The sequence below is a fragment of the Cupressus sempervirens genome, chromosome 7 (assembly GCF_028749045.1).
Source record: "Cupressus sempervirens isolate cs-2001-9-10 chromosome 7, ASM2874904v1, whole genome shotgun sequence".
Taxonomy (NCBI): domain Eukaryota; kingdom Viridiplantae; phylum Streptophyta; class Pinopsida; order Cupressales; family Cupressaceae; genus Cupressus; species Cupressus sempervirens.
The window spans coordinates 540,168,615-540,180,818 of record NC_143124.1 but is presented as its reverse complement, the minus strand read 5'-3'; the positions used below and the strand labels follow the sequence as shown (position 1 = coordinate 540,180,818).

General features: G+C 34.1%; 1 protein-coding gene across 1 annotated transcript; it reads right to left on the bottom strand.

Annotated features, from left to right (window-relative positions):
- Positions 1-1,919: 1,919 nt before the first annotated feature.
- Positions 1,920-3,265, bottom strand: DRT102 (DNA-damage-repair/toleration protein DRT102). Its single transcript, XM_089791947.1, has one exon. It carries the CDS (start codon positions 3,028-3,030, stop codon positions 2,122-2,124), a length of 909 nt encoding a protein of 302 aa, XP_089648073.1. The 5' UTR covers positions 3,031-3,265; the 3' UTR covers positions 1,920-2,121.
- Between the last annotated feature and the right edge of the window lie 8,939 nt (positions 3,266-12,204).

Sequence of the window (12,204 nt, the reverse complement as noted above, 5' to 3'; positions counted from 1 at the left end):
GATGCATTGTCCCTACTAAATAAATACTACCCATCTCTCTTTTAATTCATATACTTATTTATTTTCCAATGTATATTAAACTGTTAATCTGCCTGCCTCCCTAAATGTGCCTGAATAAGATTCTGCAAGAATCAGTGAAGAACGTGGACATTAAATTTGAGAATAGCATTGAGGCCAAAGAAAGCTTAAGTTTCATGACAAAAATACCATGTACACGCTAGGGTCCGTTTAGTTTGTAGAATTTACAAAACTGGGATTTCTACAGACTTTGATTTAGTCAAATCAAAGTTTTGCAAATCTTCATTCCTATTTTTTGGAATTTTACTTGAACTATTTGTTTCAATTGGAAGATGCATGTGAAGACACATTTTTATGTGTAAGCTTGGAGTTGAAGGCAAATTTGAAAAAATAGTCCAATCTATTTTTTTACACTCCTTCAAAAAACATAACTAAGTTTTGATTTTCAATTCCTACTTGCTAGTAGTAAGTTGGAAAACCTGGTTTTAAAGCAAAATTGGAAATCTGGTATACTAATTCCATTTTGACAATTTTGGAACAAACACAAAAAATTTTAAATCCAAATTTTGAAAAAGCCAATTCCTGTCATCTTCCAGAAACCAGATGGACCCTATGTATGGTGGCATCCCCTGCCTGACCTGCTTGACCTTACATACTTTGGAAGTAGTAAATATTCTCACGGAGTTACGCTCGGATTAGACATCATGTACTTGTTATGTGTTACATTTTACACATCATTCCACGAACTCCGCTACAAATCTAACTAGTCTACTTTTAGAAATAGATCAAACATGTAAAACTCCAAAACCTTTGATCATGCCATCGACTCCTTCAACTTGTATGCTTGCTGAAAGTAACATTTAGATCAGAAACCATAGTACTGAAAATTTGAAACTAGCTGAATTACAATGAATTTTTGCAGATCATCGTAGAATGGGTCGTTGAAAGATTTTACTCTAAATTTAATTAGTCTAGTTTCTTGCTGGGAAGACATAAAATCCCAAATTCTTGCACAATGCATTCCCCTCCTTGACCTTATATGTTCCATTATTGCATAATCATGAAATAAATCTCCATATGAAGTAGCATTCAGATCAGAACATCAGTTAATCATGAAAAAATATCCCCGTGAAGTAGCATACAGATCAGAACGTCTGTTACCATGAATAAAACAAAACCATGCGTTATATTGCGCATCATCCCAGAGTGAGTTCTCTGTTATCAATCTAATTAGTGTATTTTCTTGTAAGGAAGACGTGTAAATAAAAGTTTAAACTGCCAACCGATGTACAATGTCAATTGCTGCTTGATCTTCCATGCTCGATAAATATAGAATTATTAATAGCTCTTCCCAGAAGTTAATATTCAAATGGTAAAGTACTTATTATAAATACAAGCAGATATACATCACACTTTGAGCATCATTTACAGTTGTTTGATTAATACTGTTAGTAATTTTATATATTTATTTTAATGTATAGAAAATATAAATTATTACATTTTTTATTAGAAAAGTTTCGTTAAATTGACATTTTTATTAAAATTTATAACAACTGATTTAGATTTAAAAACAAATCTACAGTACAAAAGATTTAGAATTAAGAAACAACTCCACAGTATTTAAGAAACATAACAAAGTCAAATTAGATCTTCAATAAAACCTAATCTTTAAAAAATATGCATTCATTAATTCATTCAAGTTATAATTTTTTTTTTAATACCACTTCCTACTTGACTACCCCACAATATTTACCCAAAAGAAACATAATAAACTCAAATTAGATCGGCAATAAACTAGCTCCACTTGTTATCCATAAGATCACCAAGAAAATGAATTACAAGTAATCTGATTTTATAAGATGAGTAAGCATACTTGAAAAAAAGTAGATCACTGGACAAACTTCTATCTTCAAAGCACTAAACATACATCCATTCATGCAGCTTATTTACAATCCTGTGCTTCACTGCCGACCACAAAACTACCTCACAACATCTACTACAAAGAGACACCAAATCAGATTACCAACAAACTTACTATTTAGGTCTTGGCATACATATGATCGCCTAGAAACAGGATCCTCAAGAAACAAACAGAGAACTGACCTAGCTAGGTTTGTTTGCAGCAGCTTCAATGGCAGCCTTAGCTGTAGTCAAATCCTCGTCCAACAAGATGTCCCAGTGCCCATCCCACCTGATAAAGAACTCCGTATCAGTAAAATACTGCACTCTATGCACATCAGGAGAAGGCGTGTACAGAAAATCCCCAGGCCCCAGATCAAACGTTTGATTCTTAGTAATGTTCCACACACGCTTGGAACCAGAAAGCACAACAAGATCATGCCCAAAGGTATGATGATGAGCGGGCTCAATACTTCCCGCCTTAAACTTAACAATGGCAGCAGTAGGGCTCTGCCTCACGATGCTCCACGACCCACCAGGCATGATATCCACCGCTTCAAAAGCCCTAGTCTTGCTCAGGGAGCAAAGCGCACAAGAAGAAGATGCAGATGGTGATGATGATGATATTGTGGGCATCTCCTTAAGAGAATTTTCAAAAAACGAATCGATCTCAGGCGGCCAGGGTTCCCCCTTGCTGGCCGGGCAGGGGGCTTTAAAGGGGGTTTCGAGCCACGCATCGACGATCTTTCTGCCCTCCTCTGGTGTGGTGAACATTCCTCCCACCGCCAAAACATTGCAGTCGTTAATGGATCTGCAGTTCTGGGCCTCCTCCACGGTTCCGCATGTGACCGCGTACACGCCCGGAAACTTGTTAGCGAACACAGAAACCCCCACGCCCGTCCCGCAAGCCACCAAACCCTTCACTTGCTCACTGCCCCCTTGCTGCTTTTCGCTTACCCTTCGCCCCACTTCTTCTCCCACGCTGTAATATTTGTTAGTGCCCAAATCCTCTACTTGTGCCCCCTTTTCTTTCAGGTAGTCCACCAGGGAGTCCTTGAGGGCGCATCCGAAGTCGTCTGCTCCGGTAATTATTTTCAGGGGTTTTTTATCCATGCTCAACACTCTGTAGTTTGCCTGAAACGGATGGAACTGAAGAAATTTTCAGACTAGAAATTGTGTGTAAGACCCCTTCTGAACCAAAATAAGATAAGAGTCGCTGTCACTCGCCTATGTTATCCTCTCGCAAAAAGCAAGCCAGTTGACACTATTATGGGCTGTTGTTGGCTAAATTATGATACAAATTTTTTTCTCCGAATATTTGAGCCCAGCATTAAATATATAAAAACATAGAATATTTTTAGTTTGGAAGAGGATGGAGTACTATATTATAGGTGTGACAACCTTATCTCTGTATATGAATCATATTCATGACCACATTCATAATGTCTATGTTTCAATAACTTTTATACTACCAATGGGCACCTCGGTACGCCTTAATTATTTGTAGTACAATAGTAAATTTAAAATTCCATCTTCAATGTATTATAATTTCAAAAATCTTATTTTTTACATTTATGTATTTTTTTATTTACAAATTCAAATTGATAATCATTGTTGAGGATGAAATTGTACTAGTGTTATAACTATTGTTTTCATGAAGTTTCATAATAATTGCACTCCATGAAATAGTTAGGCATATACTATTTGGGAAGGTAATGAAATTAGTAAAAGAAACAATAAAAATAGCACTAGACATATGTCTATATTTATAAATAGAAGTGAAGTTTCTGAAGTTCATGGATTGGCAAACAAATTATTGAAAAACTTAAATATTTAAATTTCAAAAGAAATGTAAATTGTGCAATAAAAAATATTTTTTAAAAAGTCCTCTCTAAAATCTCAATGCATATAATATTGTTTTTTTCTTATAATTAAATATCAAGAAAAAAAAATTATTAAATCTTATCATTCAATATATTTAATCACCTTCCATATTTACTTTTATTAAAAATGAATATGCCGATAGAAATATAAGAACTATAACTATTTAAATTTAAATGGTGGTGGCATTGGTTTTGACTGCATGCACAAACCACATCTTGGCTTGTCGCTTGTCGCTTGTCGCTTGTCACCTAGTTTGTTGACAACAATATTGTGGAGCCACCACAAAGAAGAGGAAATAACACAACATGAACTTAGACTAATTCATTCCTTCATAATGATGGCTATGTAATGTAATACAGTCTCTGCTAATTTCTACCACGTATGAATTTAGGTACATACACTCTTAGTCAATTTCTACCACATATAAATTTAGGTACATCTTCAACATTTGTATGCCCATCTACATCGCTATTATGTTTGCATTCCACCCCTTGCTAGAAAGATTGAAGATTTTTGCATCTTATCGCTCTCAATCGATTTGATATTGTTTATACTAGCACTTGTACCTCGTAGGTCCAAGGGTCAAGCAGATTGGCAAACTTAAAAAGGCTAATTCTTTCATGACAAGGACAAGCGATCTATACACTCTAAAACAATTGTATTTGTAAATTTCTTCTTTACACTACCGAGGAAAAAATAAACACCAAATCTATATGATTATATTATATCACATCTATTATACGTAAATTAAATTATTTTTAAGAACTCATTGCCCAAGTGTCTTGGTTCAATCAACTTGCCTACTTTAGTCTTGATTGCTTCTATCCATCTTCTAAATCTGTGTACAGGGGAGGAAAATTGTGTTGCCATCTTCAGAGACCTGCTCCACAAAATGGGTTGCAAAGCATAATAGGGAATGTTCAAATTAATTGTTGACTATATTTGTTTGAGACAACAAGAAGTATTAGCAAAATAGGAAACTAAACCAAGCTAATATAGATTTCTATTCTAGGTAAAATTGTGCAAATTTCATAAAAGAGAACTTGCTAAAACTATTTGTGAGATATGAATTAATGAGCATCTCTCTACCAAATATTAAAGCATATATGCATTGTTAGACGTGACAGTGGCTATAAAATGTAATAAAATATGAATTTATTTGTAGACCTTACCAGATAATCTCGAGATATCTATTTGAACATCTTCTAGTCATTGAAATGTTGAATTAGGGTTCTGTGTATAAGTAATTAGATTTCATTAATGAAAGAATCATTGTTTTAGAATCTTGAAAACAACATAATTGTACATGTTTTTCACAATTAGAGCATGATTCTATGAAATCGTAGCATACCTTGACTATTGAGAGGGCAAATTGATGCAATCAAGCTTCTTCTCCTTTCCTTATAATTGTGTATGGATTGTTTTCCATTTTGGAGAACCTTTCGAGGGAGAACATTGGTTGGATGCGAAGGTCTTTTACTGATTTGACTCTAGATATTGTTGTGAATGTGAGTCCTTGCCTTTCTATTTTACCAATGTCAACTATTGCTTTCTATAGTGTAAATCCTTGGGATTTGTGAATGCTTAGAGCCCATGCCATTATTAGGAGCATTTTCCTTCGTGTGCCCAGGGTCAAAGAAATTATTGGTACCACTTTTGGATCATTTTTATCCCATGACGAACCATTGTAATTATCAATTCTTTTCGTAATGTATAGTGCAAGTCGAGGGGGTTTGGAACCATCGTTATAGACAATCTCAATTATTTCACCCAATGCTCCATTTACGAGGCCTACCTGTGTCCATATGTTTGTCATTAGCATGATATGTTGCCCTTTGCATAGTAGTATTTCCTTTTCAAGCTGCTCTTGAATACTTGCATATTTTGTGTTGCATGTAGTGTTTATTGCTATACTTAATGCAATTGGACAATTCAATAGTTTTAACATTTTTTATATTATGTAGTTTAAAAAGATCATTTGTAGCAAATAGGTGTATTGATTTGTCAAACTCATCTTTTCAAGCTAGTGAAATCTGTTGGTTTGTGTGTGTGAGTAGGAGTTCCCAGTCTTTGTCAACTGTGCATTTTTTTGTTCTGTAGAAGTTGACAAAACTGCATTTGCTTTGTATTATTGCCTTGTTAGCGAAATATTGTATCTAATGTGATGGTTGTTTTGAATTGCTCCCACAATGCTCTTGCAGTAGAATGTGATGTGTATAGAGGGTAGTTGGGCAAGATCACCAACTAGGATGATGGAAAGGCCACCAAAGCAGAGTTGTTGATTTTTTGGAAATGCTTGTTGTAGTCTACTATCTATTCTCAATAGTAGCTTTGGGCTAATGAAGCTCAGTTCATCAATAAGAATGTATCTTATTTCTTTTAATTCCTCCTACAATGTAATCAATGCTTTCCCTTGTAGTGGTTGCATTTGTTTAATCGGTATCTTGAGCACTGTATGTATAGTAGATGCATGTATGTTGAATGCAGAAACACCTGTAGGAGCTAGTACCAATAGTTGTCCTTTATGTGGTAGACCATTATTGTTCAATGCATTTCTTATGCAATGGATCAAGTATGATTTTCCTTTACCAGTTGTTCCTTGAATAATCATGTAAAGAGGTTTGCTAGGTCAACATTTGTTGTGTTCAATAAATATTGTGAGTGCTGCCTCCAGACTTGTTGACAATGGATAGCTTGGTATATAGTAATTTGATAGGACATTCTCACCTTGTCAGATTTTTTTATTTGTATTTATGAATTGTGTTGCAATTTCATGTAAATATTGGGGAATGATAATTTGATCCCATTTATTGTTGTTGTCAAAATCATGCCTGCCAAGCATATCAAGTTCATTGAGGGCAATATTATGTGAGGGTCCTATCTGTGACAACATCTGCCATTCTTTCATCTGCATTAGTTCTTCTTCCTCCTTTGCTTATTCTTCTTCTTCCAAGTTTGGATCACATTCTGACATGCGGTTGACATGCCAAACATTATATCCATTTGCATTCATGTTGTTCCAATTTGCAATAATTCTTTCTTTTGTTAGGCCAATGTCATTTTCTATAATATGAAAATGTTTGTATAAGAGAAGCTCACTGCAACAAAATATTTCAAATTGATATGTGTCAATATGTGGAATATTGTTGAACTTTGGGTAAACATTAATAATGGCTTGCACTTGTCTTTCTTTCCACCAGTCATTTTTACACTTTGCAGAATAAGTGTATGATCATGTAGATTCAAGAAGTGTTAGCATATCAAACTCTGGAGGTCGCTGCATGTATGCTTGCAAGTATGTAGATTGTATTTGGTTTGTGTTTGACATGTCTATTATCTGCTTGAACATTTTTCGGCCAATATTCAAGGATGTGAAAGGATGATTGCAGACAACAAGAGGCAATTTTTGAAGCATGTGACATGTTTCCTATGCCCCTATGTCACGTTCGGCTACAATTTCTGTCATAAATTTCCTATCTGTTGTAAGAGCTAGCTATCAAGTTCATGGACTGAAGATATTATTTTTAACATATCAGTATATGTCTCAGATGTTCTCTCTGCCTTAGATGAATAGTTAGCAATGTATTTGAGCACAAGCTCTCCCGAGATAACTGGTTGGCAATCAATGTTTGCTCTCCAAATTTTCAACATTTCTCGATTGTGAACGTTAAGTCTATCATCATTTCTTTCGGGTTCATTTTTTTTTCCATCCTCATCACATGATAAAGTAGATATAGTTTGTTCTTTCCATGGAGCTTTCTAGAGACACTCTAGTTTCGTACCTTTTTTCCTTAAACATGTGCCTTGTCTACATTTTGTGTGTCTTTGAACCCTATTAATCAACTCTTCATAGTCATGAGTAGGGTCTTTAGCTGATATCGCATGTGTGTCAACCAAGCATGGATCATCCAGAGGGCTATGGAAGAGTGTGTTATTTCTTTCTAAAGCCTTACGAGGGTTCCAAGCAGTAACACACATGTCAAAAATTAATCATGCTCTTTCAACTTCTGCAACATTGTTCCAATCTAGTTTATCCATATCCGATGCATTCTTAATCTGGATATAACTCCGTGCACATGTGCACTCCCTCTACTTTGCCACTCAGATATATACCAATAGTTTTCTACACCCAAAAATTTTTCAATGACTTCCTCACGAAATATTGTAAAATGATGATGCATGTATAACGATAATGTATGAGGGTTATTGATTATGTTCTCCATGTGCTGTCTATTTCATAACATCCTTGGGGAAGCGTCATTTGTGAACAAGCGATGTAAATATGGTCATTTTGTGTCTATTGCATTCAATGTGAAGAAAATTGTAGGTGAGCCTATCTGATTGATCAAGTTTATCAACTCTATTTGGCGATTGTTCCAATATGATTGTATTCCTCACATGGAAGAACCATAGCGCACCAGTTCTTGTACAAGTTGGTTGTCCGACAAATTTGTAAGGTGTGCATGAAGATTTTCTATGGTAGCAGGCATATTTTCTTCTGCATTTCTCTTAATGAATATCATTGCAACTGTCTGGCTACAATGTCTAGCCATGAGATTGAGGATTAAATAGCGAAAGTGCAAATGCCTTCCAAATCGGTTGTCATGGAACCTCATTAGGTGGTGTGCAAATTTATGAGCTTAAACTTCCTTTATGCTGGGTTGCATGTAGAGTCTAGATCCATTTGGAAAAAGTGTGGGAAATGCCATATCTACTAAGCCCTCGATGTTCTATTCATTTACTGAAGATGAATCTATCATTAGCCAATTGATAACATTGCTTACATCATCTTCAAGCTATAATTTTTTCTTTATGATTTGTAGCTCACATGTCATTTTTGGATGCTGAGACATAAATGACGATGTGTATGACGTGTTATCTCCATTTATCTCTTCGTCAATTTCCATTTCAAGATTTGGCATCAATGCATCTTCAACTGTTTCAATGGTTTTGAGCATACCTGAGATATCTGTTCTTATCTCAAGGATGTCAGCTAGATGTTTAGCATCAACGGTGACATCCTTATAGTATGGGTTATATTTTACCTTGTATTGTAATGCATCTATAATGTGACTTCTCTTTACATAACAATCATAAGATTGGCCTGTTGTATGTAATCTTTGAACAATGACTACATCTAGGTCATGTATTCTATGTGGAAGAATGTTTGCAATGTTTTTTATATCTTTTTCGAAGCTTATAATGTGACAACGATATTTATATTGACCTCCAAAATTTTGAGTCACTTGTAATACTAGGTTGACTCTAGCAATCAACATCTCTTCAGCCTGGATCAATCTCTTAAGTGCAATAGGTTGTTCTCCTAGGTCCATGTTGTTTAAGGATGAGAATCGGTGTACTCCTTTCTCATGGAAGCATCTCTTGCACATTGGAGTTGCATTTGATAACTGCAAATGCATCCCTAAGTAGCATTCTTTGCATATGGTGCAGCTTTGTAAGTTGGACAATGCATCAATCCTTTGGAAAAATATTCTGAGTGCCATTGTATAATCATTTCTTTGCCTAATCCTTGTTTGTTATTCCTTTCTTCTTGCAATGGAGTTTGTCAAACTTTAAGTAGTGTCTCTTGTAATGATGGAGCTATTTGTTGTGTACCTATGTGGTCAACACTATCTACTTCTATTTGTTGCAAGGGAGTTAAAGTTTGCTCCAATCTATTAACATGTCTATGAGCAACTATTTGATCTTTATGATGGACATAACATTCTCAAAAAAAAATTCTACTCTGTCTTCATTGGATTTCCTGAAGTGCAATTTTTGGGACACAATTGCATTGTTTTAAGAGTGGAGCTTGTTGACCATGTAATCGATCGAGCTCTAACTATTGAAGGTCTTTCTCTATGGTTGCTTCTACTATACTCTCCTCTTGTATTTGTTTAGATGTAGTCAAAACTCTCTACAATCTTTTAGCATGTCTGCGGGCAACTATCACATCTTTGTTACGTGCATAATATTCTCTATTTCTTTTTCTATTTTCTTGAATTTGTAGTGTAGAAGGTGGAGTTCTTGGGAGATGTTTATTCATAGAAGATTTCATTTCTTCAAACCTGTAAGTAGAACATATTATTTGGTCAAGAAAACACCAAATTCAAAATTAATTAATGAAATTGATGTTCTCCCTAGTTAGCATGATCAAAGAAGCTTAGTTGTTCCAATTTCTCATCGAACAAGAACATTGTCCAACAAGTTCAGAAGGAAACATGAATCTTACATAGGATGAGAGTTAGGTTTATTGATTATTCAGGACCTGTGGGTCATCAACCATAACCCATTTATATGAATTATATAGGATATTACACCACAATCAACATTTGATGACAAACATGAGAGATGTGTACCTTTGATATAATGGGCAAAGATATTCACGAAGATAGAAGCTTTCTATATTAGGTCAAATCTAATTGTTCAATTATAATCTAAAATGATGGATAAAATTGTACAAAACCTATACATTTGATGACAAACATGAGAGATGTCTACTTTTGATATAATGAGTAGAGATGTTCACGAAGATAGAAGCTTTATATATTAGGTGAAATTTAATGATTCATTCATCATCTAAAATGATGAAGAAAATTTTACACAATATATCTGTAGATAGATAGAGAGAGAGAGAGAGAGAGAGAGAGAGAGAGAGAGAGAGAGAGAGAGAGAGAGAGAGAGAGAGAACCGGTTGTTCGCTGCCTTTGACAAAGTTATCCTTGTATAACTTTTGGTACATCTGACAAACTTATCCTTGTAGAACTTTAGTTAGACATATTTCAATGTCGCACCTAAAAATATTCCTTTCTTTTTTCCTATCATTCGAGAAAAGAAGACAATAAATCAAAATATGGTTAGATCTAAGACATAATGAGGTAAAACATGCTAGAGTAATTTCTTTCTTTATTTACATGTATAATTAGTTAAAATGTAATCAAGAAATAAAGGAATATTAGAAAGAGAACGTGGTCCTGAAAGAAAAGTGATTCCATAATTAGCATAATCATTTCATTGTGCAATGTGTAAGAAGACCTTTTACAAGGATGTATATAATATGGGAAGTGAGATTCATGCAAATGTTTAATAGTAAAAGCAAACACCATCCTATTACAATAATCTAACTTTTGGTTCATTTATTTAAAAGTGTATACTATGACATTATAATTATCATTATGAACTATTCATGAAGTGAAAGCGTGATATTTTTGTGAAGCACTCTGAGTAGAAGACATGGGATAGTTTTAGTTGTTGCTTTATAAGCTCTAACTCATTTCTTCGTGTTGGATAAGCTAGGGTTACATTGTGGAGTTATATAGTGATGTGGAGCAAATGAGATGGGCTTCTTTCAAATCTTCCCTTAGTATAGCAATGGATGTCATATGTTCTTCCAATAAAAAGTATAGTGGGGCCACAATTTTTTTTCATTAAACCTTTTTATATGATAAATGCTCTCTTTGTTTTTATGTGTCAAACTAAATTTAAAATATTTTTATTTCTAAAAGAATTCTATTTTATTTTCTTAAGAATTATTCTATTTTACTATTAAACTATTAAACTATGAATGATTAATATTTTTAGTTGAAAATAAATTTATAATTTTATTTGAAAATATATAATATATACTAAAAAATTTAGATTGTTTTTTGGAACTAAGATTTAAATTCAAATATTAATTTCATTAAATTTCATTTGAATGAAATACAATTTGACCTCATCTCTTATTACCAAATAGCTTGAGGACAATGGTCCTTCCAATTACATCTACCATTTTTCCACTTCTGAAAGCATGATTTTATAATTAGCAACTTGGAAAGTTTTCTATCCATGTTCAAATAATTGGAATTTCTCTATTTGTAGCAAAGTATTATACAGCTGTGAGACAAACCAATAAAGAATCCAGTGCCACATTTCTGAACACTATTTTTTTTCAATTACAGACACTGTGAAGTAATCTGTAAAACTTTAAAATTGAAGTTTGGTATCAAATATAGGAAACACAATCAGATATGGGAGAATTTTTTCTTTGAATTTAACTATTCTTTATGGAGGAAGAAGGCGATTCATTAGTACTTATAAATGTGTTAGTAATTATAAATGCATTATTAAAGACACCCAAAGATTTACATGAAATTGCAATTTTTTGTGGGCACCTTATCTGGCAAATTACTTCCATTCTTTTTGCAGTCAAGGGCCAAGGCAGTTTTTATGAGAAATCCATCTTTAGATCCAAGATACTCCTCAGGAAGATCATTTCTTGGCTTCAGTATTATCTCAAAAGAAAAGTCTCCTAGAGGCGGTATGACAAGCTTGCCCATCTTTAGATTCAAATTCACTTTAAGCATAGCCCTAGGAATCCATTAGTCTCCAATGATTACTCAATGAGATTGAAATTCGGCAAGG